Here is a 17,101-nt window from a genome sequence, read left to right as displayed (position 1 = left end):
TGCAAGGATTATTATTAATTTTAGTGAGTCTAAAAATGATGGTCTAGATTAAACCAATTCAGTGAAATACAGATTCTGCAGAGTCCTGTAGCTCAGTGGTTAGAGCACTTGCCTCACAAGCGAGAGACCTGGGTTTGATTCCCGACAGTTCGAAACATTGGGCAATTTTCCTTATTCCACACGCCTGATAATAATCCCTCAAGAAAACAAAACAATAATAAATTGGTCATTTCAATCCATGACTGTTTGTGGGACACTGCTGTGTGCAATTGGCTGCTGCGTTTCACCTACAAATATACAGTCAATTCACTTTACACTATATTCTGTGAAACGCTTTGAGACGTCTAGAAGATGTGAAAAGCGCTACATCAAATGCAAGGATTATTATTATTATTTTTTACCCTCTTCGTGAGTTTTCCAGAAGCTTGACTTTCTATAAAACATCAGATAATTGAAACTCAACAATTCATCATGCTTCCCATCTGCTTATTGAAAAGGATGCGCTTGCCAATTGGCAAAGAGCACAAGAAACCCACAATCAGAATAAGAATGGGTATTCTAATCTATTCAAAGTAGCCAAGGGTAGAAAATCATAACTGCTTTTAATGGAAATGTGCACTTCATGGAAATTAATTTTATCTGGCTTCAGAAATTGCAATAGTTTGGCTTGGATTCCAGGTAATATGTCTTAAAACATCTATTGCACAGCGGAAATGTATGAGAATTTAAACCCACAGAAGCAAGTCCATTCATTTGTGGTCAGAGATCTTCACAGCTCCTTGGCAGTGCCATCGATGTTAATGAATTAAAAGCTGCTGATGACATTCTTCGGAATGCATTCTCAGGAAGTGTAGCTCTGTTTTGTTCCATTTTTAAAACACTTCTGCCCAGGCCTTTTTTTATCCTACGAAAATATGATTTTAGGATGGGCGAGGGGGCGGGAATTGATCATAGCTTGCAGGCAAACTGTTAAGCAGGCTCTTTTGATAACACTTTGAAGTTTGAGATTTTCCCTAATCTAGTGTAGGCTAATACTTCATTTGGGTCCTTGGGGAAGCACTTGGACCCTGCTTCTTCTGAATGTGCAAAACTATATAATTGGTTTTATTAAAAGGTTAATTCATTGTAATGAAAACCCCTGTATGCAAAAATAGGAACAGGAGAATGCTATGTGGCCTATTGAGCTGGTCTGTCAACTTTTAACACCTTTCTGCTTATCCCTGAATGCTCTTTTTCCTAAGTATCTCTCTCCTGTTAAGCATCTCAATCAATTCTGTGATTGACAACTTTCAGGATCCGAGATGCTATCCTGCGTGAAGGACACTATATAAATGCAAGTTGTTGTCATTGTTCTTGTAGTGCATTTCAATATTTACAAAATCTTTTTTCTGAAGAACTGTTTTGACTTCTGTTAACTGCCTTAGCTCTAATTTTAAGACTATTTTATTTATGTTTTATTCAGAGCAAGAAATACTACTTAGGAATGCACTATCATGTGTTGAGAAGCATTGGAGTGTTGCATAATGCTACCAGCTATATACATTGGGGGTGTTGAGTATATCAGTATATTTGGATGGTCTGACTCAGGTAGAAGAGCTCATGCAAAGCAGAAAGTTAGTGCAATGTGAAGTGAATGTTAGTCCATACTCGATTGTGTAGGTGATATATGTAAAGATCTGGCCATATCTCATTTGGACAACTTAATGCTGTCCGTTTTGATCTCCTAGTTTCACCATCAAACCTCCAGTTAATATTAGATTTAACTTTGTTCTTTTTTAATTTGTTTTGACTTTTTATTTCCCTCCCTCCCTCCCTCTCACCAATTTTCTCTCCTCTCCCCTCCTGAAAGCGTCTGACTTTTTTTCCTTTAACTAGTAATGTTTGTTCGTTACTGAACAAAAATGTCCACAACAGTGTCGTGTATAGCTGTGAAAGTATCTGTACAGAGAATGCAACCCAGTCGTGCAACAACGATTTGCATTTATATAGCGCCCTTCACGCAAGGTAGTGTCCTGGAGTGCTTGCATTGTAAATCCACATGGAGTTAGAATCTGCTCATAGAATTGTACAGCACAAAATGAGGCCACTCGGCCCATCGAGTCTGTGCCGGCTCTTTGAAAAGCGCAATGTAATTTCAGTCCCACTCCCCAGCCCTTTCCCCATAATCCTGCAAACCCATCCTCCTCAAATACCCATCCACAGCGTTTTTGGAAGTTGTTATCAAATTGGCCTCCACGACCCTTTCAGGCACCCTTTTATATCTTCTACAAAATGTATAATCAATCAATGGGCAGAGTTCCCCGGGCAACTAGAACCCTCTGCTACCTCGCCCAAGTGATGGTTATTTATGGGTGAGAGTGCGTGTCAGCAGGATGTTTGACTGCAGGGGAGTAATCCTGTCCTCGCCCTGCCAACAGAACATGAAGGTGATTGCGAGGCTCAACTGAACTGACTTTTCAGTCATGTACGATTGGATGCAATTGCTTGAGGCTTATGTGTTATGTGCCATTGAATCTGATTCAAGAACATGGGGATATCTGGAATAAGACAAAGGGATGGTTATATTAAAAAAAAGCATCAGTGATAGCATTGCATCAAGTGAGTCCTCTCCAAAAAAAATTATCCAATTCAATTAAAAGAACATCCAAAACATCAGGGAGGAGAAGCTTAGTGTCTCAGCAAGGAGCTGCGTTCTTCAATAAAAATGTCATACAGTTAGCTTATGGCAAGCTTACAAAAGGGGAGGATTGACTTTATGTTCTTACAAAAAAAAAGAGCAGATTCTGTCTCCATGTGGATTTAAAATGATTAGACAAATTAATAACAAAGAATGTTTCAGTTGGGGAGCTTAACCCACCATCATTCAGTTAGTAGATTTTATTTTGGTCAGCTGGGTATCTGACCTACATGGAAACCCTACTTAGCATGCTTGATTGTATCCAAACTACCTGGTGAGTTTGACATATGCATGCCATCTACGCATTGGAAATTTCCTTTTGGCTGCTTTTTTGGGGGAATGGAATGGGCACTCTCTCATTGGAGGGATGCACCCTGCTTACTTCATTCAGGAACGTAATAATGCATAGGTTGACAATGATCATTACAAATATTACATTTACATTTGTTACATCGTTTTTCACGATGGGATGATTCGAGACGGGAGGGGAGGTTAGCAAAAACCAAAGAGTCCTCTTGGCGAAAAAGACACAATATCAAATGCAAGTGTTATTGATAATAATAAGGGTCACATGGCAAAATTCTATGTAACTTTAGTGGTTAAAAATTCTAATAATAATCCTTGGATTTGATGTAGTGCCTTAGTACATTGTTGAGACGTCTCAAAGAGCTCACAGGATATACTGTAAAGTGGATTGACTGTATATTTTGTGGGTGATGTTACCTTTTCCTTACCCCACTCTCATGCTTTTCCTTATCCGACTCTCTGCTTGACCAATTTGAGCCTGCTTCACCCCCTCTATGCTGCCATTGGTGGCGAACCTCTGGATCTCCCTCTCTCTACTGCTCCGTCTCACCCTCTCTTATAATAATCTCCCCTTCTTCTCCCTCAGTGTCCAATCCTGACCTTCTTGACTGCTCCAAGATGTTACTCTATGTGAAGGGCACTGAACAGATGTAAACTGTTGTGTATTTCTGTGTTATATCTAATCTTCTTCACTCTCTACCCAGCAAGGTCACATGTTGGATGTATATATAATCCAAGGAATGTAGTGGGCGTCAAGTCAATGTGTGAATATCTAATAATTTTTGCTAGAGCTATTGGATGACTTGTATATTTGTAACAATTTGTGTTCTAATTGACGAAGAGCAGAATAAGAGGATAATTTTGTATTTTTTCATTGTCTCCTAGGTACGCAATACCCCCGGAACATGGGAAAAGACTGGAGCGACTGGCTAAAGGTAAGCTGCAAAATGTAATGTTTAATGATTTAGCAACGTATTCATTATAATAGCCTTTTAAAATGTGTGTCCTGTGTATGGGAGCAACGGAGTAGCCGGGGGTCTTGTGTCTGATTTAAATTTAGGAATTTATCATATTTTGAATCTTTCCCGGTATGAGGAGAATATGGACTAAAATACCCGGTCTTGCTAACAGCAGTCAAATACCATGATACAAAACAAAATTACATTTGTATAGCACCTTTCACGTTGGGAGGACATACCAAGGGTCTGGAAAGTCAGGCATTTGGACCATGATCTGTTAACCAGACATTCAGTGTGTGATCAGGATCTGCAAACATTGATCATGATGTTGGTGTCGATGGGGTACAGAAGGAGAGTAACCCATATATACCAAATATGGTTGCATTCCAGATGTTATGAATTTCTAAAGTTAAATGTATGTTAGATCCCATAATGGGTACAATGTACACTTATATAGCGCCTTTCATACCGGGAGAACATCCCAAAGCACTTGACAATTCTGGCTGGGTATTGAAATTGTAGGTGGGAACTAAGCGGGGATGAGGAGGGGAAAGATGACCGAAAGTCTGGGTCAGAGGGGTACGTTTTCAGGTATACTTCAAATCTCTGGTAATAAGTAATAAATTAGCGGAGAGCAAAATGGGTGCATGAGAATATATTCACAGTATAAACTTCTCCAAACCTGCACTGCCCTCCCTGTAAGAACATATTTGTGCTTTCAAGAATCATTGATGTTTTTTAAATCAATGAATAGTTGATAAATTTCCTGAACAAATTTTGAAAAAGTCTTATTGAAATATACCATTCAGTAATTATACAAGTTTTTGACATGCTTCTAATTGCACACAAACAGCAGATTGTGTGCTAGTCGTGTTTGCATCAGACGTGCGCAATGGCGTGTAGAGCCTGACCAGCTGCTAATTGTCTCCATCACAAACTGATGGTGGTTTTAAAGGAAAAAACAAATTTCCAAATACAAATTCCGTATGGTTAGTCCTGTCAGATGTATTCTGTTCAAGGGTTAATCTAAACATGGGTCTTGTGTTCAAGGACTTCCTCCTGATCCCAACCCCCAGCAAATCGTTGACTGTCCAGCTCCTTGGGTAGTCCTCCCGACATGAAAGGTGCTCTAAAGTGTAATTTGTTGTTGAAATTGTTTTTTTGGGGACTCAGCAAATCCTCTAGTTTGTGGGTAACTGTCCAGCAGCAGACTTGGACAAACCTGTCAAAGCTCGAGGGTGAGAGAATGAAATTGACAATGAACTTGTAACCCAAGGCTGTTCGATTTTTTGCCTTCCACAAGAGACTGAATGTCTGCTGAAACCTTTGTGGTAACAACCTGGTTGAAAGAACTCCAGTGTGGTACATACCACTCAAGTATCAGTCTCCTTGGCTGAGGAGACTATCACAAACTCTGTCAAGGGAGTGCTGGTTTGAGAAAGTTATTACTTTCACTTTCATTTTTGCTAAGTAGCCTTTATGCAAACTTTGAATAGTTTCTAGTGGTGTATTTTACACAAAAATCACTAGGTTAGCACACTTTTTCACCACAGTTGTGAACTTCCATCAGGAGCATTTTCACACACATTTTAGCATCTTGGGCAAGATTAAGGTGTCCCCATGTCAGATAGAGAACCTAGCTGGATGCAGAATTTCTGTCAGTTTGAGTCAGTTGGTAACACTCTCGTTTCAAATTCTGGCGTGTGGGAGGGGCGTGGGGGCGCTGCTTTGTTAGAGATGCTATTCTTCAGAGGAGTCTCGTCTCATCTGCCTGTTTAGGTACTCGGAGCATAATCAAAAAGAAAAGGAAGTTTTTTCCCGGGGTTCTGGCTAAAAATAAAATTGGTCATTCACTTCATGGCTGTTTGTAGGGCATTGCTGTGCACAAAATAGCTGTTGCTTTCTCCACCGAAACTATCTTATGAAGTGCTTTGCTACCTTCTCGCAAAGTGAAAGACACTATATTAAATGTAAGGATTATTTCAATAACACACTGTCTGTCTCAATATTTTATGTTAACTTCAACCATAAAAGTTTTGCTGATTTTCTACGTCACACTTGTGCTTAGTGAAAACTTAGTGTAAGTCTGTTTNAAAAAAACATTTGATTAGAATTATAAATGGTGGAAAACTGAATTTGTCCGATTAGTTTAGGTTGGATTGGAAACCAACTATGCCACGTGAATGGACAGATTCCTCACCAATTGCTGCTTTCTTTATCATCGAGCTTTAGTTATGACTGAGTCTGTGCCTGAGGTAAATGGATTTTTTTTGTCTAAACTAAGCCATAGAAATTGTGCAGGTGCATTCTGCGGATAGCTTCTTCGACACTCGTTTATCTCTAGTGAAGCAGTTGGTGTAGATGTGTCCATTATGTGAGGCTCCTTGAAGAGTGACCGAGTTGATGCCATCAGGAATGGGTTTAGAAGGCAGTTTGTGGCATTGGCTAGATGCTGTGGAAGTAGTACTATAATGCTGCAACTTAAGCTGTGATCAAAGTTGTCTGCCTTATGTTTTGCAGAGCATGAAATCCGATTGTGGCTCTAAACCGCATGGATAAGCAGTGGAAATGTTGTAAAAGCGACTGGGTGTGTTATTACAGAGGGCCGACCCTTCCTGTAATCCAAAGGGCAATAGCCAATGCTAGATTTGTTATTTGAAATCTAGGAGATATTGACTTATGTTTGTGGGAGGTGATTATGGTGGATCTCAGAGATACTTGGAAAAAACCTCAAAGGTCTCAGTCCCAGCCAGAAAGAGTGATTTGCATCCATGTCTGCAGTCTCTCTTCCCAACCATGTCTGCAGTCTGTCTATGATTACAGTGGTGAGACATCACCTTGTTGACGAGTATCAACAAGATAATAATAATCCCTCCAAAAAAACCAAAAAACAATAATAAAAAAAAATTGGGTCATTTTCAATCTTCGACTGTTTGTGGGACATTGCTGTGCGCAATTGGCTGCCGCGTTCGCCCACAAATATACAGTCAATTCACTTTACAGTGTGTTCTGTGAAGCGCTTTGGGACGTCCTCCCGACGTGAAAAGCGCTATATCAAATGCAAGGATTATTATTATTATTATTATTATTATTTAATTCAAAGTTATAGTATATGAATTCTACAAGCTATTCTGGGTGAGTTGGAACAGAACTGGATTTGTTGTAGGTTGTCTGTTCCCTTGGTGAATACAAATGAAATATTTGAGGCACCGAAAATGTACAGATCCATCTCTTTTATAGGATTTTGTGGCAATTCACTCTCCTTTTAATCTGTTTTGGCATAAAAAGCTATAATTTTTGTTTTAATGGTGTAATTAGTACCAGATTGCACTGGTAATGTCAACGTTGCTGAAATTCTATCTTATCCATTTTCACACATGTATGCTAGCCAAACAAAATGAGTTGATTGGAAAGGGAAACTCCAAATGGGAAACAGGTTAACAGTGCAAAAACAAAACTGTGCGATGGTTTAGATTTTTCCTCAGGTACTATAGTTGTGTATTGCAAGATTGTAATCCTGGAATGGGTAAATTGCATGTAGAATTTCAGTTTTATTTGTTTTAGGACGCTGAAATCTCCAGTGCAAACTTAGTTGGAGCCTATCTTTATTTATTGCATTGAGTTGAGAGCATCATTTTCTTCCTCTTTTCCCCCAACACCGATCTCCCTGGTGAAGTCCAGGAAGTTGGGAACAAGAAGCTCGGACTTGCAGGTTGATGTCTCCCACTGCTAGTTAGCAGGATTTTTTCCACTCCTCTCTTGTTGATGCACACAACTGTTTATGCAACAAAAACAACAACTTACATTTATATAGCGCCCTTCACGCGGGATAGCGTCCCAGAACACTTCACAGTGGCGGAGTCTGACTCTGAGCCAGGTGGAGAGGGAGAGGGTGGTTACTGTAGACCATTTGCTGTCTAGTGACTGAAACATTCATTTTTAAAAACATATTTTTGTTTCAACTCAACCGTGAGAGGAAGATAATAACAACATAACAACTTGTATTTATACAGCGCCCTTCACGTGGGTAGCGTCTCGGAGAGCCTAAAGGCTCTGTCCTGAATTTCTGCTAAATTCCAGTTTGGTAAGAGAAGTTGGGAAAGGAATCTTGTTCATGCTTGCTTATTATGCAGGTTCGCTTATTGGCACTTAGACCCTGACATTTACATAGCAAAAGATCCAGAATGTGTACAGAAAGCTGGCCTTGAACGCTGGCTGACTTTGTGTGCACTAAAAAAATGGCAGACCACTGGGTCATATGCACGCTGTCAGTGTCCTTTCCTGCACGATCAAAAAGGAAGATCTTTAGGTGGAATTTGAAAGTGGGGAGGGAGGGGGCAAGGCAGATACACTTAATGTTCAGTTTGATGTGCAAAAGTGGTTAATTTTCTCTCTTTTGGAAGCACTGTTCTCCTTTAGTAATAATAATAATCCTCGCATTTGATATAGTGTCTTATCACAGACATCTCAAAGCGCTTCACAGAAACTGTAAAAACTAGAATTCATTGGAGTCAACCTCCTTCTTACTTGTTGAGTGGAGTTCCATGAACTCAAAGGGTTCAGCACTTGGTGTTATGGAAACTCGGCGTCAATTTGTTGCTCTCTGCACAATACTTTGACAGTCTGGAAAGAATTTCTATCGATGGCGTTGGGCTGGGAAGAAAAAATAACCTTTTGGCAGCGGTCAGGGCTGGCACAGTTGGAGGCAGTATGTTAATGGAGTACACTTGGCTGTAATAATAATAATAATAATAATCCTTGCATTTGATATAGCGCTTTTCACGTCGGGAGGATGTCCCAAAACGCTTCACAGAACACACTGTAATGTGAATTGACTGTATATTTATGGGCGAACACGGCAGCCAATTGCGCACAGCAATGTCCCACAAACAGTCATAGATTGAAAATGACCAATTTTATTATTGTTTTGTTTTTGGAGGGATTATTATTAGGCTCTGTGTGGAGTAAGGAAACTTGCCCAAGGTTTCACCCTCTGCCTGGAATTGAACTCACGTCTCTCGCTTGCAAACCGAGTGCTCTAACCACTGTGCTACAGGTCTCCTGAATGGTCTGATGACTGGTTCAAATGTACAGAGGTACATTTAGCAAAGGTTTTAATGATGTTAACCTATTAAAATACTTTAATTGGGAGATGTGTAACAGGTCTTCTTGTATTAGTGAAAATATTATAGTTTTTCGATTGAAATATGTTTGTTCAAAGCAAATTCTATCGGATGATGTCTAGATAATGTGCTAGATAATGTCTAGATAAGTAAAGACGGTTGATAAGAACAGCTAATAATCTGTTGGTGTCACAAAGGCAGTAGCTTGTGTCTTTGATGAAAACTGTAGCTTGTAAAATCTCTTTTACAACAACAAGATTCATTTATAGAGCGCCTTTCACATCGGGACAATTGGATCAGGATGGAGAGGTAGGAGGGAGCAAGGCCGTTCATTATTGCTCACAAACAATGGCACACCTGCCGGCCTCAGTGTTGTATTTTGAGGTACTCGGGTATTTGGCTGGAGAATCTGCTGTACGCTGTAAATGGAAGCTGACCCAGACATGCTCAGGATGCAGCTCGAGACTATGAGGTTATTCTGCCGTTCTGCCTCTGAAATGCTTGGATGAATGTATTCTTAATACAAAATTTCTCATGTGGAGATGAGCCTGGGGGGAACAGTATAGAATTAATCAGATGACACAGTCGACAGCTTATTTTGTTCACTTTCATCTTTTTAAATAAATTTTGGCATAGTTTTAGTAGGTGCACACAGAAAATGTTCCAAGTGTCACAAATAGCCCGTGATTAATGCAGAATATTAATAGCTGAAATTGTTTGGAAAGCAAACCTTGTGCACTGTAGAGGAATGATTTTGTACAGCGTTATCTGTACTAATCATTCAAGATGGGACACGGCATTGTTAAAGCCCATTAAGCAGCAGCATAATATTAAAAGGAACAGCATTAGACAAACGGTAAGGGGTGGCAAAATAGCTGATGTAATTGAAAGTGCTGGGTGAGAGTTCTGTACAGACGATTATAGGTCATTCGCAATTAAAACCATTCCAGGATCAAATAATTATAGGTCATTGTTGGAAATTTGTTTTCACTTATTGCGTTGAAATACATTTTAAATGCTTCTTTAATTACCTCCAGCTTTGAGAATGTTGAGTAGCCGTGGGAGGTTGACAAATAACTTGATGGAAAGTTTTCGGCTATTTTAATATTGTGGAAATGCTCTGTGCTTTGTTGTGAGGTCGTCCTCCAGCTTAGTGGTTAGAGCTCTCACCTTGCAAATGAGAGGACCTGGGTGCGAAGCATTGAAGATGTTTCCTTTCTTCACACGACTGTTTACCGAGCAGTAAGTAGGAACCTGGTTGTTGCGTCGATTAGCAGATCGCTATTTTATCACTTAATTCACGACTGTTTTGTGGGACGCTGCTGTGCGCAACTAGCTACTGCGTTTCGTCCACAAAACATAGTAAATTCACTGTATAGTATATTCTGTGAAGCACTTTGAGACGTCTAGAAGACATGATAAGATGTAGCACCTTATCATGCGAGGATTATTATTGTTATAATAAACTGGGGAATGCCATTACCGGCCACACAACAATATAATACAACAATAAGAGACAGATGGACAGAAACTGCATGGTTTGCTAATCAAACTGGCAACTGGTTGTAGCTGTAGCTGCATTTGGTTTTGAATGATCAGCTTGTATACACGTCCTCCACCTCTTAAGGCTTGACCAACCATCACATGGACAGACAAGCAGCACTCGTTCCTTCCATTTTCAGTTCTCTCACAACTCATTACGCTCATCTGTTGCGACTAGATATTGAAAGTTGTACCGAAGTATGAGGCTTGTCTTTCATTTGAAGTGGAGATGGCAACGTATGTGTAGGAGTAGGAACTGGAATTAAATATTCATTACGACTTTGAACTTAAAGTATTAAACATGTTATTTCTGCATATTCTTCAGCAGATACCTCTCCCAATCTCTCTTTCCTCCCCCAAAACCCCTACGATAAACCAAAATAACATTGTCTGAAGCAGCACTCCGTTTATCTCACGGTTAACAAGGTCTGAAGCCTCTTGACACAATAAATAGTTGTGATGTGGTTGTAAAACTGCATCCACCTGTGGAATATATAACATAGATTTTTTTAAGTCTTTGAATTCCATTCCCTTTGCACTCCTGCCTGTCTATTTTTCTAGGTTTTCTCCGTATCTCGGCTTGTATTTTTTTCTCTCGAATACAAATTCACCCGAAATTTTTTGATTGACTATTTGTCTCATTGTTTGAAGACCATTGCTGACCAAAATTAGCTACCCCAGTTGTTTTTATTGCATTCAATTAATTTTTTTAAAAATAATCTTTCCAAAAAGCCCATAGATATTTATTTTATGTGAAAAGAGTTCTATAAATGTAAGTTGTTTGGAGCTCGCATATCAGTGCTTCCTCAGACACATTACCTTTGTGAACAACGGATTTGGGACAAACCCCAATCCCCTTGACACTGCACGTGTGCTTTAACTTCTCTACCATGTGGTTTTGGATTTTGGAAAAGGAGGAGGAGAGAATGGTGCTAATGTAACTCCTAGCAATTTCAGATGGCAATTCTGAAGTTGCACAACTCAAGAAACTCGTTAGTTTAATAAACTTTAATTACACAGTTGTTTCCTCTGATGGCTTATTGGGATTATAGAAATACATGCAATAGTAATATTGCACATAGCCAATGTTCCACAAACAGCCATGAAGTGAATGAGCAATTTCATCTTAGAGATTGTTGGCCAGGACACCAGGAGAAACTCTTCTCTTTTCGAATCGTGAGAATGTGTAATAATAATAATAATAATCCTTGCATTTGATATAGCGCTTTTCACGTCGGGAGGACGTCCCAAAGCGCTTCACAGAATAGACTGTAAAGTGAATTGACTGTATATTTGTGGGCGAACGCGGCAGCCAATTGCGCACAGCAATGTCCCACAAACAGTCGTAGATTGAAAATGACCAATTTATTATTGTTTTGTTTTGGAGGGATTATTATTAGGCTCTGTGTGGAGTAAGGAAACTTGCCCAAGGTTTCGCCCTCTGCCTGGAATTGAACTCAGGTCTCTCACTTGCAAAGCGAGTGCTCTAACCACTGAGCTACAGGACTCCACAGTGTAATCTCTGCTGGATGGTTGTTGTTCCTGCTTACTTTGTTTGAAAGTTAGGAAAGTGTTCTCTATCTTTCAATTTAAGTTTATAAAATAATGGGCTGGTTTGCGGATTGACAGCTTGTCAATTGCGGATTGGATCGGAGCCTATTTGATTCATATTCTTAACGCTTCTTTTGTGGTTTCTTTCTTTTCAAAAAAATGTAGGCCCGTCACTGTTTTGATCAGACGTTGGATCCTTTTTGAAAATTGTAATGCTCGGAAGCATCCATGTGTCCCATCACTGCCGTCTAAGCATTGAAGTGTCACACCTACTACTTTTTAAAAAAAAAACTCTTCATTGAATTCACCAAACGTGAGAAGTTCCTTCCTCTCAATGGTCCCTATTGCAGTGGACATACTGGGGAACCAGTGGTACATTTCAAAGTGTTTCTGCAGATCATCTGTCTCACTCCTGTAATTTAATAACATCAGGTCTTCTCTGGATTATGCCCTCTGTGTAAGGAATGAAGTGAATGATTCAAATGCAAGGATTATTATAAGTGACAGTTACAGATTGACTCTTTAACAAATTGACCCATTGGAATTACTAATGGAATGGGGAAAAGTTGGAGATCTCCACACAAAACACATTGTTAACCACATTGTTGTGTGGGAACAAAATGTCGCACCAATCATACTCTTCTCTGTGCCAATTGTGTATGACTGATTCTTTAGCAATATTTAGAAACTAGATATGCCTGCCCCCATTTAAAAGATTCCCTAAGACTGAGGAATAAAAGATCAGTGAGCGATTAATACATAGTGAAAGAAATCCAGTAATAGTGACCTTAATTTAGTCGGTTTTGCGCATTTTCAAAACTCAGATGCTAAACTTTTACAATGGGAGCTTAGTTTCAAATTGGTCAGATGAGCTGACGTCAATTGCTCCCCCCCCCCACAACCACAAACCCACAGCAACATATTCCTCCATTGCCTCGCCCGTTGTACCTCTATGACCTCCTACAAGCACACCACTCTGGCTGCTCTTCCAGTTAGTCTTCATGTACCCCAGCTGGGGTGACTGCCTTGTCGGAGTTCGCCTACAAAATAGTTACTAGACTTTACGGTGTATTTTGTGAAGTGCTTTGAGATGTCTCCTGATGTGAAAAATATTGTATGTAAGGATTACTAGTATGTTGTGACTCCTAGCTGTGATGTTATAGTACAGGTAAATGTTTAATTCTTTCAAAGTCCAGTACTTCCTTTTTACCCATTTCTAAATATTTTTCAGCAATTGAAGGGACGTCTGTTCTCCCCCCAAAAAAGAAACTGCTTATTCACCTCCAGGCTGTTTATTTGTGGGAATGGATTGCTATGTTTGCCTACACAAACTGTCACTACACTTAATAGTCATTACTGTAGAGATGCTTTGACCTTATAGGTGCAATATGAATTGAGAGGATTATATTCTTATTAACCAGGGTAATTCTGAAGCACAATAATCTGGATTTGAACAAATGTTACCAAGATTCAAACCCTTAAATTTATTCCAAAGAAAATTGGGAATCAGTGATATGGATATGGTTTAAATATGTAGCAGTGTGTATACCTGCTAGCGACCAAATCAATTACAATCACATGATTGCAAGCAGTATCAATCGGGTAAAGTGGGACTGATGTCTAGATTAATAAAACGTCTGGGCCAAAATGCTGTGACATCAATGTGTGGACCTAAAACAGTACAACAACTTGCATTTATATAGCACCCTTCATGCGGGTCAGTGTTGCAGATTGTACCAGTAGCAAAAATGTGTCTGATAGTTGGGATACTCAGCAACAAAAGTGAAAAAATATTTATTAATTTTGCTCATCTGGTAGTGTTACGCTTTGCTCATGTGGAAATACAGCCTCTTTGTGTTAATCTGAAGGCCATTTTTTCAGGTGTATCCCAGTGACAGGTGGCGCTGGAGAGGTGTCTGTCTTAACTTTGAACGCCTGAGCTTCAGTGGCACATGTTGTGCCATTAAACCGTCAGTGGGTTCACAACCCAAATCCTTGCCGACCAACCAAATTCCTCTTTCACCACCTCCTCCTCCACCCCCCCCCCCCACCAAAAAAAGAAGCAGAGTAGGGATTCAAAGAGGGAAGTTTAAAAAAAATCCCATGTCTTGATAATAATAATAATCCTTGCATTTGATGTAACACTTTATCACGCCTTTCAGACATCTCAAAGCGCGTCATAGAATATACTTATCAAAGTGAATTGATGAGTAGGGAGCAGAACTGAAGAGTTACTGCAAAGAGAGTGACTACTCCAAGCACAGTATTGCTATATCACTTTGCACACTGTGAGAAAAATATTCTCCCCATTAAACAAAATGCATTGTTCTAGTTTCCGTGTGCTCAGCCCAGCACACGATGTTTCTCTGGTTGATATCTACGATGTATATTGTCTGCGGCAATGAGCATGTATCTTCCTCTGTTTTATGTACAGACCTCCCGAATACATATTCTCTTATTGAACTTGAGGTCTTAAAATGTTGACGAGAGGAGTTTTTACACAGTAGTTGTCAAATGTGGTCGCTATTGTAGGACATTGGCAATCTGGTAGCTAAAGTGAGTATGAGAGTAAATCTTTTGCTACAGTCTGATCTTACTAGGATCAGTTGTTTTTAAGGTCAAGTCAAGTGAGAATAGATAGTTCCTTACAGCTTCAAACCCAGCAATTCACAAGATGTCGTAAATTCATATTTGCTGTCTAGTGACTGAAACATTCATTTTTAAAGCATCTTTTTGTTTCAACTCAACATGAGAGGAAGATAACAACAACTTGCATTTACACAGCGCCCTTCACGGGGGTAGCATCTCGGAGAGCTTAACGGCTCTGACCTGAATTTCTGCGAAGTTCCTGTTTGGTACTAGAAGTTGGGAAAGGAATCCTGTTCATGCTTGCTTATTATGCGGCTTCGTTTATTAGCAGGTAGACTCTGACATTTACGTAGCAAAAGATCTAAAATGTGTGCAGAAAGCTGGCCTTGAACGCTGGCTCACTTTGTGTGCGCTAGAAAATGGCAGACCACTGGGTCATTAACTCATATGCTCGCTGCCAATGTCCTTTCCTGCATATCGTGGTGACTGATAACCTAAAAGTCGGATACTTTCATTATTAAGGAAAGCTTTCTGCGCTAAAGCACCCGCTTTAACGCTGTTAGAAATTTAATCGCTACTACTGTTATAATAGAACTAGACTGTGTTATGACATTGTCAGTCTGTGTTCCAATTCACTTCGTAAATTGAAAACTAATATGATTCTATGTGAAGGGTGCTTCGTCTGAGATGGTATTGGGTAATAAGTTGTGACTAGAAGCTCTTTTTGACTAGGATGGTGGTGAGGATACTACAGATCTCTGCCAGGAGTGCTTAAGGAAATAGAATTTTCTTTCTTTGGAAAGGAAGATTTGATTACTGAAGAGGAATAATTCTAAGTGCTTTTCAGAAATGGGAATCCTACCATTCAGGTAAATTCAAGAGATATTCTTGATTTGGATTCAAGTAAAGAACCCTCATATGATTTGGGGAGAGGTGAATATAAGTTAACCTGTAATATGGTTAACATTTGAAAATGACTTGCATCTACTGCAGTGAATGAGGATTTGGTTGAAGTATTGAACCAAAGAATAAGGTGAACATCAGAAATAGTGGTGATGGTGGGAATCTAACTTGGTTCCAGTACGTAGTATATTGTTGTATGAAAATGGTTCTATTCAAGGAATTTGCTTAATTAGAAACTGGATGCAGGACTCAAATCTTGATGTCTCGATAGTCTTAAGAGCCTTCAAAATATGAATTTTAATGTGTGTTTTCTCAATAACCTGAGAGATTACAAAATGGAGAAATGGCCTCAAGTGAAAGTACAACAGGTATGAACAATTAGTACAAATGGATGGATTTCTCTTGTACTTACCCAACAGTTTTTGCCTAGGCTAAGCTGCAAAAGGTGCCTTTGCTACACCAATGATACCTTTCTGTTGTCCTCGTCAATTTATGCCTTCAGTCCTAGAATGACTAACGGTTTACTGTACAATACCATCATTCAGCACAAGTTTTGTGATTCCTCTGTAGTCTGAGATTGTGAACAGTTGACTTTAACAGACATAAAGAGAGAGAGGGTAGGGTGGGAGAGGGGCTGTTCAGATTTACCTATAGTGGAACCTTTTTATAACGCACATTTAGTTACTCAAAAAGCACAAATATGGGGGTAACAGGACTTTGTGGACACCCTATAGTTAATGCCTATCCAATGCATGGTTTTATTTATTTGTTTGTTTATTTATTTGTTGTGTCTTTGTTGCAGGTTTCTTCCCAGGCAGCTCCCAAGGATGTGATGCATTCCTTCGGCACAAAATGACACTCATATCACCCTCCATTCTGAAGAAGTACAGCATTCCCTTTGACCGGGTAGGATAATCTCTGCTCTTCATCTGGCCTCATTTGTGTCGGCACCTAATTTATTTTATGGTCTATTTCTTATGTTTCCAAACAAAGAGCTCACACGTTTGTTGCTGTTTTCTGTGCAGTTAACAGCAATTAATTGTGATTGAAATCAATATTGCTGGATTCCCATTATTGGAAGAATGTGATCAGTAGAATGATTTCTACCTACACTTTAATTTTATTATCAGTATTTTCATTCAGAAACGTTTGGTAGCACACTCAACTCTGGGTTACAAGGTTGTGGGTTCAAGCCCCCCATACCCCCAACCAGGGGGGTATGGAGTGTATTAATTTGACACTTGAGAGAGGTGCCATCTTTCAGGTGAGACATTAAATCCAGCTCCCATCTGCTTACTCTTCTGGTTAAAGTGGGCATTGAAGATCCTGTGCAATGTTGAAGAGCGGCAGGACTTCTGGCCATTCTCCCTCCCTCCCCGCCTCCCTCCCCCCCTCCCTCCCTCCCTCCCTCCCTCAAATTTGCCAAAGAAAAATATTGATTATTTAATTGG

The 17,101-nt window shown here is 39.7% G+C and overlaps 1 protein-coding gene across 1 annotated transcript in view; it reads left to right on the top strand.

The window, feature by feature from the left end:
- LOC103183550 (lysine (K)-specific demethylase 4B) overlaps positions 1–16,620 on the top strand; it is an 81,620-nt gene extending 65,000 nt beyond the window's left edge. The window contains exons 7-8 of the mRNA XM_042342710.1: positions 3,869–3,918; positions 16,453–16,620. Of these exons, the coding sequence (XP_042198644.1) occupies positions 3,869–3,918; positions 16,453–16,565 (163 nt within the window). The 3' untranslated portion in view covers positions 16,566–16,620. The remainder of the gene's footprint in view (positions 1–3,868; positions 3,919–16,452) is intronic.
- Positions 16,621–17,101: the final 481 nt, after the last annotated feature.

Source organism: Callorhinchus milii, unplaced genomic scaffold (assembly GCF_018977255.1).
Source record: "Callorhinchus milii isolate IMCB2004 unplaced genomic scaffold, IMCB_Cmil_1.0 Scaffold21, whole genome shotgun sequence".
In the NCBI taxonomy this organism is placed as follows: domain Eukaryota; kingdom Metazoa; phylum Chordata; class Chondrichthyes; order Chimaeriformes; family Callorhinchidae; genus Callorhinchus; species Callorhinchus milii.
Note: the sequence above shows the minus strand (reverse complement) of the source record. Positions and strands in the feature narration are given on the sequence as shown.